Here is a 16,737-nt window from a genome sequence, read left to right as displayed (position 1 = left end):
TTATAATAAAAAAATGAACACACAGAAACAGGCAGTTGCAAAGGTTGGCAAGGATGCGGGGAAACTGGACCGCTCGTGTGTTGCTGATGGAGATAAAAGCAGTGCAGCTGTATTGAAAACAGTTTGGCAGCTGCACAGAACACTAGACATTAAGCTGTTGTGGGTCCAGCAGCTCCATGTGTATGCATGTGTGTATCTAAGAGAATTTGAAACACATGTCCACACACTCAGGTACGCACATCCCCACAGCAGTGTTACTATGGAGCATGATCCATGCGTCTGCCAGTTGACGTGTAAGAAGAATCCAGCTTGTCCTTGCAATGCAGGGGTGCCCAGCCGTGTAAGAGGGTGCAGTATCGAGTCACTCCACGGCCCTGCTGATACTGGAATGTGCTCTGCTAAGGAAAAGTCAGACGTAAAAGACACGGGTTTTGTCTCGTTTACATGATTTTTCTAGAACCCTTTAGGTAATGCCATGAGACGGGAAGTATGTAAATGGTTCCAGGGGCTTGGGATAGGGTGGGAAAATTGAAATGATTGCTAACAGGTATGAGGTTCTCCTGTTAGTCATGACAGTTTCCTGGGGCTTATGGTAGTGAGGCTTTTATAATGGGGATCTACTAAAAAGAAAGTCCTTAAATTGTTCTGTTTATACGTTTGATTTTAAATATGAACAAAGGAGGCAAGACCACACTGGGGAAACCCCCAGAATCAGCTCAGCTGACCTGAGCTAGTGAGAGATCACGACTCCGGTCTGACGGGGAACCAGCATAAGACTGAACTAGACTCCCTTAATATAGGTGACAATGGTGTGACTGGGACAATATATGAGCCCATGGCATTGGGTCCAAGGTCTAACTGTAATGCACAAACTGACTTAGTGGAGCCCGTTCTATAAGGAGAGATAGCTTGTTCTGCCTAGCCAGAGGGGTGTGTGTCATGGGGAGGTGCCTTGGTCCTGGCACCTCCCCATGATGGGACAGACTTAGTAGATTTCCTAGGGGAGGCCTTTCCATCTCCGAGGAGCAGATGGAAGGTGGGGCGTGTGGGAGGAGGGGGAACTGGGATTGGAATGCAAAAAATAAATTAATTTAAAAAAGGCAAAAAAAAAAAAAGAGTTCGATTTTATGATGTATGAGTCCTATATCATTTTTGCTTGTAGTTGCCTGAGGCAGGGTACCACTCTATAAATCCAGCTACCCTGTTAGACCAGGCTGGCTTGGAACACACTGAGATCCTCCTGCCTCTGCCTCCTGAGTGCTGGGATTCAAGGTGTGCGCCACCACCGCCCAGACACCAGTCTCTAATGTTTCTATGTTTTCCTTGATTAAGTTGATCTGATAAAAGCATGCCTGGCAAAACAGCGCTTCTATTAAAGCACTTACCCCGAGTTGTGCTTTGGCGGTCAGTTCATGATCAGTCTTTAAAGACTTCGTGAAACGTGTTTAGTATCAAGTCTGAATGAGTGTGGGTAGATCCGCTCTCTGAACGTATTAGGAGGGGCTGGGGAGCAGCCCCTCGCTTCTTCTCTTCCGTGTGCTTGACAGAGACCCTTTTCAAGTACACGCCCAACGTTTGTGTTGTCACCTGCGGGAAGACTTGCATTTTCACCCGCATCTCTCTTCTCCTTCCAGGTCCTTCCTTTCCCCAGCCAGGTGGTGTACAACAGGGTTGGCAAGTGTGGCAGTCGCACCGTGGTCTTGCTGCTGAGAATCCTGTCAGAGAAACACGGGTTCAATTTGGTCACGTCAGACATTCACAACAAAACCAGGCTTACTAAAAATGAGCAAGTAAGTTGACTTCTCCATGGCTAAATCACGTAATTAGCGGGCACGTTATGGCACATCCTTCTTCATGGCAAAGGTTTAATTGCATCCTGTATTTTTTTGGTCAGGGTGTAGAAAGAAATTTAAGGTAGGATTTGTGCAGGAAATCAGAAGCCCAGGAAGCCTTCATAAGTGGATACTTCTGGCGGGCATGATGGACTGTGTATGTTATCCATGGTCTATTTTGCTAAGATAGATAGCAGGTACTCGCAAAATCTTTAAACCACTGAATTAAATACATGATGCTAACACCTTCGGAGTTAAAGGAGAAATTTTTCTTTTAGCATTTCTTCCTTTGCATTTCCTCATCTGTCGCCTAAGTCTTCATAATAAAGAGCTGTTCTCTGTGCAGGAAGTGTCACATTTGTCATATTCAGTGGAAGCAAAAGAATCCCCTACTTTGCAAAACAGCTCCACACAGCTGGCCATGCCTATAGCAGGATGATGGTACTGCTGTCTGCTGGGAAGCTGCATAGGCTTGCTCTTCTTTGTAAACCCCTTGGACAGTTAGTGACAACCGTATCCATGATGCCGCTGCTGTGGGAGGCCTGGGCGCTATATTCTCAGTGGTCTTTTCACAAGATAAGAGTTCATTGTCAACTTGGTTATCAGTTTCTTTTGTGATAAAATATCCCAACCAAAGCAACTTAAAAGGGAGAAAGGGGTGGCTGGAGATATGGCTCAGTGGTTAAGAATGCTGACTGCTCTTCCAGAGGTCCTGAGTTCAATTCCCAGCACCCATATGGTGGCTCCCACTCACCAGTCATATATAATGAGATCTGGCACCCTCTTCTGGCCGACAGGTTGTACACATAATAAATCAAAGGAAGAAGGGTGTGTCATTAGCTTACGCTTACTTTGGTTTCTATTTCCAGAGAGGATAGTGACATCATTGCAGAGAAGTTATGATGTCAGGGGCATGAGGCTGCCAGACACAGGAAGTGGGACCAGGCTATGAAACTTGATAACCCACTCCCAGTGTGGGAACACTCTGCCTCCTAAAGGATCCACAGCCTTCCCAGACAACTCCACCAGCTGGGGACCCAAGTGTCCAAACACATGTGACTAGGCGAGACATTACACATTCAAGCCACAACCTGGCATCAAAGAAAAAAAAAAAAAAGCTTCCATCACTCTGGAAGCATAGGGTACCCACTAGTGGTGCTTATTGCCAAGTGGAGATCATAATAGTGAAATCTCAGCATGCATCCATTCTTCAGACATCATCTTCCCCTTGGAGGCACAGGGAACCTTGTAAACAGAGGGGTGTCATTCCTGATTTAAAATAAATCAAAGGGATTATTTTAAGGGCCTATTGTAAATTCTCTGTAGAAAAAGAAAATGTTTAGGCTGGGCCAGTGCTCAGAAATATGAGGACCTGAGTTCAGATTCCCCAGCACAAACCCAAAAGGATGAGTACACACAAAAGGTCTGTGTCCCCTTCACTGTGTATGCTGAGACAGGTGGAGCCCGGGATCTCACTGGGCATCCAGAGCTGTCAACCTAGAGAGCTCTGGGTTTACTGAGGTCTCAAGAAATAAGGCGGGGGGGTGGGGAGATGGCTCCACAGGCAAGAGCGCTTGCTTCTGTGTAAGGACCTGAGTTTGAACCCTCGAACCTCTGGAAAGATGTGCAAGCCTTACAGATACTTTGTAACACTGCTGTGACAAAACGGGGAGCAGAGACAGAATTCTCCACAACTCCAGGGCAAGCTAGCTTGGCATATGCTGCTGAAAAAAGAAAGGGAGGGAGGCAGGGAGGGAGGGAGGCAGGAAGGGAGGGAGGAGCCTAGCAGAGAGCCTATGCAGCATACGGTATAAGGTGAAGATTCTTGAGGTTGTCCTCTGACCTCCATGTGTGCCATGGCTCTCAAGACACACACACACACACACACACACACACACACACACACATCCCTGTGTTCACACACACAAATGTGCATACACATACACACATTTTTTTAAAAAAAAAAATAATAATAAGGTGGTAATGGACTGAGAAAGACCGAAGCTGAAGTCCATAAGCATGCTCATACACATGGACACATAATACGAATACCCATGCATACATACATAACACAAAGAATGGAAAGAAAAGTGTGTGCAGCATTTAAAGCTATGAAGCTGGGTTTGGAAGCGCGTATCTCAAGTCCCAGCATTAGGGAGGCAGGGGTCAGCCCCTCTATGAACTGAAGGCCAACCTGATCTATGTAGTGAGCTGCAGGCCAGCAAGGGTTACGTGGTAATACCCTGTCTAGAGAAAGCAAGGACAAGTAGAGAGAGAGAGAGAGAGAGAGAGAGAGAGAGAGAGAGAGAGAGAGAGGGAGAGAGAGGGAGAGAGGCAGAGAGGGAGAGAGAGAGGGAGGCACACCATGTTTTATGCATAAATTGTTTAATAGTGTCAGGATTCCTTTGATTCCCTTACTTTGACCGATTAAGATCTTTTTACCATCCAGAAGAAAATGGCTATAAATAAATAGTCTGTGTTCTTATAATTTTATTATGGTTATTAAATTTTACCTTCCTCTGTATCCAAGCCTTAGGGCTGCTTATCAGATTATACTTAAGTGTTCCTATATGTGCGCGCCATGCAGAATTCCCGGATGTCTTGTTAGACTAAACCCAGGTGTTCACTGGTGGAGGCGTGCGACAGCCAAAACAACACAGAGGAGATTGAAGGATCAGACACCAGAATGTTCAGGACACCCCAGCGGAGAGAACAGGAAACTCCAATGTGGAATGCACTGCGAAAGTTTTGACTAGATAAGCCTACTTTGTTCCCTGCTTTAAGTATCAGGAATGAATCTAGAGCTGTAACTGTGAATGAAATAATTTAAATAAAATGTTAGCAAAAAATACACTGACAGCGAATAGGTGGTTAGGTCTGGTAGAGATTAAGAACAACGGTGTCACCCTTCCCCTCTGAAGGGAAAGCTCTCATCTGTCTGGAATGGTTGGCTTGTCAGGAAGCCAGGGGATAGGCAAGACAATCATTATGTTCTTTCCAGCACTGTGGTTCTGCGATATATTAATACAGCTTCTAGACTATTCCATGTATTATGGTTCTGATTCCTGTGGCCAGTGTGTCCTAGACTGTATTTCATCGCTTATTGCAGATTCCTATTAAATTATAAGTGTTTTTTAAAAAAGCCAAGGTAAAGACTTGGAAGGGAAGACGGATACACAGCCTGATGTAAAATTAAAGATGAGGATGGTGCCCGTTGCTCCCCTGGAGCCAGCTTACCTGGCTCCTGCACGCAAGAGCCTGGCAAAGATGTACAATGACAAAAGCCATCATCCCTCCATCTCCACGGTGCTCCAAGCGGATCCCTTTCCCTAACATTTCAAAGTACATATGGCAGCAGAAAAAAGGAATATTATTGTAGCTTAACATCCAGGAAATAATTTGTGGTATTAATAGCTTCTCTTCTTGGTAATTTATTAAAGGGAAAAGGGCAGTGTGATTTAGGAGACTAGTTAAAATTTTATAGTCAGGGGATCTCTAGAAATTGTTCCCATGGAAACATTGTTTTCTCTAAATAATAAAAGTAATTGTTTTGCTTCAGGTACTGTAGGGGTTAAACAGTTTCATGTGTTCTGGGCCAAGACTCTTTTCACATTTTTTTTCCATGAGAAAACGTGTTCCGTGATCCAAACCACTGACTTACAAATGAACTTCAAAACTATATCCATTTATAGGACTGCCATTCTCTGTACCGTTTCCTTCACCCACAAGGCATTTCCCTGGGCCAGGGTTAAATGAGCACATACATTTCCCCCTAAATGGTAGCTGTCCTTACATGCACACGTGCACATACATGTGTAAGCATACACCTGCACATTCACAGGGTAGGGTTAAAACTTTCTAGCCTAAGGGATTATTAAGCAAGAAAGGAGCATGAAGACACCAAATGTTAGAATGCCTATAAAAACTCCACTACATCTGCTCTCAAAGAGACAGACACACCTTTGAAATCTGTGCTTTGAATAATTTCTCCTCCGCAGAAGAGCTTGCAACCGATGCTAGCCCTATTGGACTTCTGCACTGCATGTAGCACAAACTCATGAAGATATTGTTTCATCTGTAACCTTGACAGAGATTTCAGTTAGGGGCTTGGTTTAGCCGATCTCTTGGAGAGTGGAACTTCTGTGTAGTGTGAGTGATGGCCAAGAACCCTCAGAGCCTGTTGGCTCTCGGGACAGTGAAGGTCGGAGTGCCACAGGCCTCTCAAAGGTAGTGGAATCCACAGTTATTCTAGTTGGAGAAAGGCAAAAATCAGCCTCTGAGCCTCAAGGATTAGCAAAAGCTAATAACGTCAGTATTCATTTTTTTCTACTGGCGAGCCTAGAGGTTGTATAAAACAAATGGGAAGCAATACCTACGCATAAATTGTTTCCCCTGATTATGTCATTTAACCATTTGGGACCAAAAATATACCAGTGAGTAAGTGTCATTCCCTGTTCATTTTCTGGGTGAGAAACTGAGATGATTAGTCACCTTCCAAAAATAATTATACTGAACTGATTGGGTCTGACGGCTGCGCTGGACCTGGGCTCTCCCAAATCCAAAGTCCGTTCCCATAATGCAATGGTTGATCTCCAGCAGAGCTTCTGGAAGCCTACAGTCTCTGTGCCCTTCTGCTGGAAGGGGTCCAGAAAAATTCCCTTTCAAAAAAAATTAAGTGGCATAGGCAGTTTTTCTATGATGTAGTGTCCAGGCTGAGGAAGCCCTATCAGAATCCTGTGTCAGCGTTTCTCCTAAATGTGTTCCTTGTGACTCCAAGCTCCCTCCGTCGATGAAGACCGGAAAGTGCACGGCTCATAGTTGGGGAGACTCTCATTAATCATTCACGCTTTAAAGATTGACACGTCTTAACATACGTGTATGTGTGCTTTATGAGTGTGTTTGCATGTTCACATGTGTGCGGGCACACTTGTGTGCAAGTGCTGATGACCATGTGTGTGTGTGTATGTGTGTGTGTGTGTTTACATGTATGTGCCCATGTATGTGCCCATGTATGTGCTGGGGACTGTGAGTTGGGGCGGAGCTTAATATTGGCTGTCTTCCGCCATCATTCTTCATTTGCTGAGGGGGAATTTCTCACTAAACCCAGAGTTTCCCAGTTCACCAACTTGTCTGGGAATCCCATGTCTTCACCTCTTGAGGCCTGGGATTATAGGCAGATTGTCATGCCTGCCCATTTATGTCCTCACTCTAAGCAGCAAGCATATCTATCTATCTATCTATCCCTACAAATATACATGCATATTATAACATATATATGTATATGTATATATGTATATATATATTATATATATATATATATATATATATATATATATATATTCACTTGTATTTTAAACACCGTGTTTCTCCTAGACTTTCCCAGTCTTAGTCGGCCAGGAAGTTTTTTTTATGTGTGTTATGAACATCCTTCAGATCCCACATAATTTACCCATCATAACCTGGGAAGCACTGGCCTTGTCTACATCCTTCCATCCATCACAGCAGAAAAGGTCAGTATTTCACTATAAACCTCACACCAGCTGTCTGACGGCCGTTCAAAATAACATAAGCCTTGAAAATCATTCAGAGAGTGGGAGAGAAGGCTGTCCTATGCCCGTGTGCCAAGAGGCATTGACCTCTTGGTATGGAGTGGCGTGGCATGCTGTAATCATTCACTGTGTCAAACCTCTCTGTCCCTTTGTTTTCAATCACATGAACATCCAAGCTGACTCGGAATCAAACCTGATGCACTCAGTCCGTCCACATCCTCTTGGGCACCTTAGACAGAAGCAGAGCCCTCTAATGCAAACACGGAGGAAATAAAAGACAAAGGAGATAGAAGCCATATGACCTGGAAAAAAAAAATAGTTTCTCTCTTGGGGATTATATCTGTTAATTTTCTACATCTAGTTCAGATCCAGAACTCTTTACCACGCTCATGTTATTGCTCCCCCTGGTGGACGTCTCCCTCACTGCAGGGATGTGCTTCCATGGTCATTGTAAGCGGGAGCTAAAGGTAGAAAGACTGGATGTGCCCCAAGAAGAAGGCAGGTAACTGGAGAGCTTCTGTCATCCTTTCCAACCTCTAAGGTTGGAACAAGGACCTGCAGTTTTCCCTTTGGGCCGTTTGCTTTTGCTTTAATGTGCTAATGAGCACACATCCCTGTCTTTGATTTCAGGTGCCTTATAAAATTACAGGGCATGTGGTTGTTGATGTGTGGTGCAAGAGTTCAGACCAAAGCAGGGTTGGAGACCCTTCCTATAAGGAGCTGACAAGCATCGCCTGAAGACCCCAGGCAGAGTCGTCTTCAGAGCTGCAGATGACTCCCCCACCCTGCCTTGAGCGGGAAACAAACCATAGGACACTGACTCCTAGACTCGTCTCTGCGTAGTTCACATGTGTGAATTTTCCTCTTTCTTCCTTTTAAACCTCAGTTCCATTTCAGTCCGTCCACATAGGTAGGTTTAACGTCTTCCTTTAGACGCATTTCATGGTGTGCTTATCCTTTTTCTAAGTATTTAAAATCCACTCTTGTTCTTGTTACTATATTCTGTCTTTCTCACTCTGGAAATTTTAGGAAATATTCTTTTTCTACTTGACTTTCTACTCTCTTTCCTCTATTCTCTCTCTCCCCTCCCTGTGTGTGTGTGTGTGTGTGTGTGTGTGTGTGTGTGTGTGTGTGTGTAGAAAAGACAGGGTCACATGCAGGTTATCCACACACTTAGATTCTTTATACGTACATTTAATGGCTTTTCATCTAACAGTTGTTCAGCACATCCTATGAAAGGCAAAAGGTTTGTTTTCTCTAGGCCCTCTTCATTCTGCAGAATTCTTGTGCCAACCAATCCCTCGTTTCCATTTTCAAAGTTCGTGTATAGGTAACTAACTGAAGTATAGGTAGACTGTCACTCACAGAAGAAGAGCAGGACTGCGGGATTTGCTGGTTCATGGCGACTTCTGAACTCTATGGACTTTGGGGCCAGAGAGATGGCAGAGTGATTAGGGGCATATGCTGTTCTCGTAGATAGCCCAAGTTCAGTTCCTAGTACCCATTTTAGGTGGCTCAAAACTATCTGGAACTACAACTCCGGGACATCTGATGCCTCTACCCTCTGGCACCTACACTCACAAGCATAACCCACACACATGCACACCATTCAAATTAAATTAATCTTTAAAATAAAGAAATATATGCTCCCTGTCTGCACTCCACTTTCTTACCTCTTGGCATATTAAATGATAACAGGTATATAAAGAACTCCATGGAATGGTCTGTGACACATCCCTGCCCCAACATTCAGGGGGAAAAAATGGCTTTGCTTAGCATTGTTACATCTTGGATATTGTAAGGGGAATGCTAACAGTGAGCCTTGTGTAGGACAATGAACATGCTAGTCTATTCTGTGGAAGGCTGAATTCATTTCTTTGGTGATAGACAATTATGTCTTCAGCTACTGATGGGTTCCTTGATACCAAGCAAGCATTTCTAAAGGAGTGTGTTCATCCCATAAACACTCCTGGGACATAAACTCCTTTCAGTCACCTGGCAGGGACTTAAGCCTGTCCTCTGCCCTCCTGGGACTTAGTCAAAGTCACTGCAGTCTCAGGTAGGGGATCATCAGAAGGAGCGGTGTCCCAAAACCTTCTCAGATGAAGAGCTGAGGAAGCTCAAAAATGCGCCTTATCCAAGCAGAGATCATCAAAGGCAGACCCATCTCCCCTCTTCCTACAGGCAAATGTCTTCCTCCTCCAGGATCTCATTGCCACAGACAGGTACCACAGTGTGCTCGTTGTCCCGGCTGAGGATCTAGGAGAGCTGGTGGTGTCTGCTGTTCTTTTCCTGGCTTCCTGTCACCAAGTGGCCACCAAGCTCCTTGCTTCCTCGGCTTTCCTCACAGTCTTCCCTGAAGCTCTTCATCCTTCTAAGTGCTAAGAGTCCCCAGACTCCTTGCTTCAGCATCTGCTGTAGGTCATGTTAGAACACAGTGGGCACAACCCAACACCAGAGTTTCTTCTAATGCACAGCACCTGCCACCGATGCCACGCCCCCCTCCATCTTCCTAGCCCAGCTTCCCTTCCAGTCCCTGCTGTGCTGGGCCAGATCTCCAGTCTTCATCCCTGCTAGTCAAGGGCTCTGCCAGTGAGCTTCTTGGCCCCAGCCTCTAATCTTCATTCTTCTTCACGTTCTCCACCCTTATCTCAGAAGCAATGTAAATTAAAGCAAATCTTTTCTGATGTCAGATTCCCACAGAGTTAGCATCAGGATGCCTCGAACGGTCTGCCGTGCTTTCCTTTACCTGGCTCCGTCTATTCGCCAGCTACCCACGCCCTTGCTCATCCCACACTGGTTGCTCTAAATCCTTCCTGAGGCTATGGTAAAAGACTCTGAGCAAAAACAAGTCAGGGAGGAAAAGGCTTATTTGACTTAGACATCCACATCCCGGTTCATCATTAAGGAAACGCTACATCATTCCCGGGCAGGCTCACAGGCTGTGGTTGGCTAGCTTTCCTGTATGCTTCAGGATCACCTATGGATGGCAGTGCTGGTTCAGTTGGTAATGGAGGTGCTCTTCCACAGATGTGCTTGCTACTGCTCTCAGAGGACTCCAGGCTGTGTCAAATGGTAGTTAAGGCTAATGATGACGAGACTCACCAGTTGTACAGAGAATTCTCATGGCTTCTTGGATTTGTACCATTTGTGTTTCCTTTGCTTCCCACTACAACCACAATGCCCCCTCTCACCCTTTTTTTCCATTTTTCAAGACAGGGTTTCTCTGTATTGCTTTAGAGCCTGTTCTGGAACTCGATCTGTGGACCAGTCTGGTCTCAAACTCACAGAGATCCACCTGCTTCTGCCTCCCAAGTGCTGGGATTAAAGGTGTGCGCGACCAACATCCGGCTTCACAATGGCCCTTTTATTTATTTATTTTTTTAAGCATTAATCTGTCCACACCACAGAGGATACTCCTAGGGTGGGCTGGACACATCACCTGTTACCTTCCATCCATGGTCTATCCCTGGGTCTAACCTTTCCTCTGGTGTAGCTCACCTCCAGTACTCTGAACTTCTTGAGAGAGAAGACCCAATATTTTTTTTCTTTGTCTACACCAAGTGGTGTATTGCCTGACACTGAGTTGGAGACCATGGATTTAAAGAAAAGTGGGACCCAGAAAGTCAAGCTGGAAGAGGGAGACATTATAGCTGGACGGAATGAAGGGAGGACTTGAAAATGTTGAGGAAAAGCCAAATATTCCAGAAGGAGGAAGCTTGTTCCTAAGTTCCCTCCTGGTCAGGCTTTGGTAAAGATATTGGTATGAGCAAGGACTAGGGAGGGGCCTGGTTTGATGGGATACAGACAGAATTGTCAGCTGAGCCAGAAGGTCCCAGGATGCATCAGGGTGGACTGAGGGTAAACTAGACGGGACTCTAGAGTGTGGTTCTGGATCTGGTAGGCCTGGAAACACCACCAGGATGCTCTTTAGTCTTTCTGCCCACTGTGCTTATTTATGTGCTTATCTCCTGCGCAAGAGAGTAGGCAGTGACTGGTGAGTGGGCGCATGGGGCCCTGTATGGCCAGTGCACGCTTTGGTGACTTTAGGTAGTGCCGCGGCTGCCCTGATGGCATCAATGCAAGTGCAATCAAGGCAAGAGAAAAGGCAGACTTCAGGTGACGGCAAGAGCGTTGGGAATGGAACAGCAGGAGCTCAGGAAGCCACTGTGTGTCACTAGAAATGAGTCAAGTGTTAGCATTTGGGAAGGTCAAATGATGCTTGAACAAGGAGTGTTCAGCCTGTGCATACGGACACAAGTGATTGTACTGTTTTGGGAACAGTGACGAATATGTAAGGGAAGAATTTCTCTGCCCTCATCCCACTAATATAGTGAACATGGGCGCTGGCGTCTTGGGTATGTTTAAGGATATGTATAGGAAGAGTTCTACACTGCCACTGCTAATCCATTTTTCCTTGCGAAACAGACAGCTTTATGACTATTCTGGGCCTGTCCATCTATTATCTTCTGTCATTAGATGCAACACATTGGCATGTGTCTTGAGAGGATGCTAGAGGAAGGAGCTAGTATCTTCCAGTTTGCTTCTTCAATGCTATGGGCCATTCTTATATGACGTTTACGCACACAGAGAACTATCTGCATTAAGATAATCTAGAGATGAAAGCATCAGTCATCTTTATCTTAAACACACACATAGGCGGGGGCTGGAGAGATGGCTCAGTGGCTAAGAGGGCCCAGGTTCAATTCCCAGCACCTGCGTGGCAGCTCACACCTGTCTGTAACTCCAAGATCTGACTCCCTCACACAGACATGCATGCAGGAAAAACACAAATGCATGTAAAATTTAAACACACACACACACACACTCACACACACACGGGTTCTTTTTTCTGAGCATTCATCCTCGGAGACAAATTAGCAATGCTCATATGCTTATGGCTATAGATGGGCAATCCATCACAACTCAGAATCAACAATGTGCCCAACCAGGAAGCTTGACTACCAGAAGCAAGGGCATGCAGCAGGTGCTTAGAAGAGAAACTGAAGATAAATAGGATCCGATTTCTATTTACACTCAAGCCCAAGGAAGGACCAGGGCGTTCTTCACCATGCTGTCCCCAGAGTCTCCCAGCTAACAAAAATTCCAGATTTTGGAGCAGAGTCATTTAACTATTAAATTTAACTTGATTTCTCTGATTATTAATTTCTCTAATTATTGATTTATTTACAATTTCCCCAGTTATTGTAAGTTAGCACGTTTGATTGTCTGGGTCTATACAGGAGTGTGTGCTTGCTCCTTTGTAGAATAATAAATTCTTCACATGGGTAATGATCAAGTGTATGCACGTGGGACAGCCCCTATGTTAGAGCCTGAGAACAGGGTAGCCCAGGGCTGGTTATGTTCGAGAACACCAGAAGGTCTAGATTCTCCGGTTACTGTTATGGCTACCGTGCTTAACGTGTGAATGGCCATTTCTGTTTCCACTTTTCAACTTCCTCTGGTTCATGGAATCTGAGATACTGCATCTCTGACATTCACCTACAGTAGCAGCATTCAAAATGCATTTAAGAAAAATCACCATATCCATTTCGCTGGGGCCAACTGGAAATTCTAGAGAAAGAATTCAGGGTGTAAGGGAGGCCTAAGAATGCCTGGAATTTCTAACACATTTCACTAAATGTTTTCTGTGTCATGACGTGTCCTAGGAGACCATAAAAGTCAACTTAGATGAATGTAAAATGCGTTTTGCCTTACTGATAACGGCAAATAAATAATTCACATGGCCACCCACCAAAAGATTCTAAGACTTCCAGAGGCCTGTGAGTTCCCGATGAAATATGTTCCTTATAAATTTGTATAATCAAAGAGAAAAACAAAAATAATAAGAGGTGCCTATTTTATTTCCATTTGAAATGCTACAACACTAGCTTGAACTATTTCTGTATTCTCAATAATGTCACAGAAATATAATAAAATGATTAATGCTTTTTCCTGGTGTGACTTGAAACAAGGCAATTAAAGGTATTCCCTGCCCTGCATTTTCAATACTGCAAATGTTCACTTTTCCAACGGAAATGACTTAATCTGTGGGGGAGGAGATGACTCAGTGGGCAGAAGTACTAACTACACTGGTAAGGACTTGAGGTCGAGGGTCCAGACCCTATGTAAAAGCTGTGTATATAGCATCAGCACCCATAAATCCCCAGGATCCTGGGGTAAAATGGGAGGTGTCTTAAAGCTCACAGGCCATACACAGCTTGGCATACACAGAGGAAAAATGGCCAAGAAATCCTTCCTTTAACAAGGTAAGGACTCACACTCAAGGTTGTACTCTCTCTGTTTCTCTCTGTGTGTGTGTGTGTGTGTGTGTGTGTGTGTGTGTGTGTGTATCTGTGTGTGTCTATCTGTCTGTCTGTTTCTCATGTGCGCACGTGCCATACACATAAACACTTATCAGTTGCATAGTTGTCCTAGCAATAATCAACTGAATTGGTTACAGCGCTACCAGTCTGTGGGGAAATCTTATTTCTTCATGACAGAACCTTATGAGGGAGCTGACGCTTTGTAACAAGCTCAGCTGTTTGGTCCTGGACCAGAAGAAATGAGTGGGGATGGAAGGGGGAGGCCAGATGACTTTTAGCTTACTGTGGTTTGGGAAGTTAGTTCCTGCAGGCGCTAACCCTGTCCTTCTTTTGATAGATGGAACTGATTAAGAATATCAGCACCGCCGAACAGCCCTATTTATTCACGAGACATGTTCACTTCCTCAACTTCTCAAGGTGAGTCGCTCTCCAGCTTTGTGCTCATTTCCTGTCTTCAGAATCTTTACGGTCCATCTGAGGAGCAAGCAACCCCTTAACCATCTGCCTGATTGACAGCCCAGAGCCATCACCCTGGAAAGACAAAGATGTGGCCAATCCAGTTAGCTTTGCTACAGAGAAATCAAAGTTTGAAACATTTCTTCCTAGAACACCACCTGAAATAGTCTAAAAGCATGGAATTATTTTTGAAGAGAAGACTTCTAATGGCGTAGTACTTGAACATGGGGAAAATCTGATTTTTGTATTGAAACAAAGAGTCAAATAGTGAGAATTTTGCCATCTGTTTTTCTGCATTGTGACCCTGAATAGCCCTCTAGGGACTCCACCAGTAGTAGGGGAATGGGTGTTTTTTTTCTGCTCCAAAGAGCTCATCCAACATCCAACTAACTTTTGTTGTTTTTTAAACTAATCATCCCAAGTCTTTCCTACTTGACAGTAGTGAGATACTTTTTATCTGCTTGTTTGCTTGTTTGGCTTCTGTACCCTTTTGTAGTAAGAGTATAGATTTTTCAAATTGAAGTTTTGGAGACTTCTCTTCATTAAATTGAAACTTCAAGTTCTGCGTGTCCTTCCTCTCAGTGGTCCTTGAACATCTGCTACAGTGTCGTTGCTCCTTGCACTAGTGGCCCTTAGATCCCTGCCATGCCTACTGGCTCTGCCATGTACTCATGTGGTGGTATCCATTAGCCAGTAGCCCCCTCCCCCCGGGTCCAGAGACGGGTCTGCTGACAAGCCCAGGGTTCCCGAGTCCACTGCCAGCAATCTAACAGCAGTGTCTCAACTTCAGGATAACAGTTCCATCAAACGATCCAAAGAGTTCACCAGGGTGGTTCATCCACATGCAGGGGTACCAGCTGTCAGCTGGTGCTGGCCCGATTGCTGCTGTGGGCTGGCACCTCAGGAGGCTGGCTGTGGAGAAGCTCTGATGCCCAGCCTGATGCCTGAGGACCCACTGGGCTTGGGGCAGGTTTTAGCCTTCAGAGCACTTCCCTTCTGCTCAAGAGGTCCTACACCATTAAGGGTAAAGGAGAAGTGCAATTCAGCAAAGGCCCATTATTAAGCAGAGGAGTTTCCCAGGCCTGCTTGACAAGCCAGAGTTCTATGGGACAGGAAATAGGATGCTTAAAATGGTCAACAGTAACAGGACCAGGTGCTGCCCCCCCCCCCACTGCTTTTCAACATGGCTCATTGCTGGGTTGGCTGGTGTGTGCGCCCTGCTTCCCTCCAGAAGCCATGTCATTCGTCATAACGAGGCCACTGGGATTTGACGGATGTTCTGGTCCCTGTGTTTGATGGTTTGTGAAGAGAGAAACCTCTGGTTTAGGCTCTTCTAGTGACTCCCTTCTGTGCCCTTGACACGTCCAAGCTTCAGTCATTAACTCCTCTTCCTTTCTAGGTTAGAATTTTTACATCCAACCTGCCGTACAACACGTTTTAATAATGATCCCAGGCCAGTTCAAAACTCTAATGAGAAGCCAAAACCCGTATCTTAATTGGATCAGCTGCGCCCGGCATGGTGGCTGTATTTTATCTTAGCTTCTACCATCAAATACAGGAGTGGAATCTTGATTGCTTTAATTCTGCATGTGAAAAAAAAAAAAAGCCTTTTAGAAGATACCACATCTGCAGAAAATGGTGGAGCCCTGGCTGTCTAGACCCCTAAGCTTGCCTTCCTACTACACAGGATGAGGGAAAGCCATGTGTCCTTTTGGGAAGTCTATCTTATTTCTCCATCTTCAAAACAGGGGCAGCTCCTTCTCCCTCCCACCTGGGCCGGATGTTTGGACCATGAGGAAATGCCCTTTAAGAGAGGGATGGTGCAGGAACTCACACTGGCTCCGTAATGCATCGGTGTGGCAGTCCTGGGCTGTTTGGTCCATAGTGATCCTCCCAGCAGGAGCAGGCAGACTCACTGACAAGCTGTCTCCTCTCTCTCCCTTCTGCTCACCTCAGAGTGCATTGGCGAAGCACCCTCCCTCAGCCTTCGCTGTGCCATGCTAGCTGGGACTTCAGCAGTGAACTCAGAACGTTCCTCTTGTCTTTGGAATGATCCTTCCGCTGCAGAAGTGTGAAGTCAAGTGTGTTGGATGCAGCGGGGGGGGGGGGGGGGGGAATCACAGGGCTAACCCCAAGGGAGACAGAGGGCAGCAGGCTCCCCTGGTTCTGCTGAGGTTTGAGAGACAGGGCATTCCCAGTCCACAGCAGCAGGAATGAAGGCAGGCCAGAGGAGAGCTGGAGGGACGCACTAAGCATAGAGTAGAGGAGGGAGTGACTGAAGAGGCTGAGCCTGCCCCTGTGGGACCCATCATCCCCTCTGTTTTTCGCATCCTATAGCGCAGGGCCAGGGCCTTAGCTATTAGACTTGCATAAACACGAGAATGACCAGATGAACTTGAGTACACTGTTAAACTCGTGGAACCAGGGGGCTAAGAATCAGCTATTCCTCTTTTTCAAGGGTGTATTTTTATTTATGGACATCTTTAGTGTAAGTAACAAACTGTGACCATACTGAGAAAGCCCCCCCCCCAAACAAAAACCCACAAAGAGTAAGGAAAACAGCTAAGTTGGGAA

General features: G+C 45.4%; 1 protein-coding gene across 1 annotated transcript in view; it reads left to right on the top strand.

Moving 5' to 3' along the window:
- Ust (uronyl 2-sulfotransferase) overlaps window positions 1–16,737 on the top strand; it is a 249,244-nt gene that overhangs the window by 147,518 nt on the left and 84,989 nt on the right. Inside the window, exons 3-4 of the mRNA XM_051206019.1 lie at window positions 1,635–1,790; window positions 14,045–14,124. Coding sequence (XP_051061976.1) covers window positions 1,635–1,790; window positions 14,045–14,124 — 236 coding nt within the window. The remainder of the gene's footprint in view (window positions 1–1,634; window positions 1,791–14,044; window positions 14,125–16,737) is intronic.

This window comes from Phodopus roborovskii, unplaced genomic scaffold (genome assembly GCF_943737965.1).
Source record: "Phodopus roborovskii unplaced genomic scaffold, PHOROB, whole genome shotgun sequence".
NCBI classification, from domain to species: Eukaryota; Metazoa; Chordata; class Mammalia; order Rodentia; family Cricetidae; genus Phodopus; species Phodopus roborovskii.
Note: the sequence above shows the minus strand (reverse complement) of the source record. Positions and strands in the feature narration are given on the sequence as shown.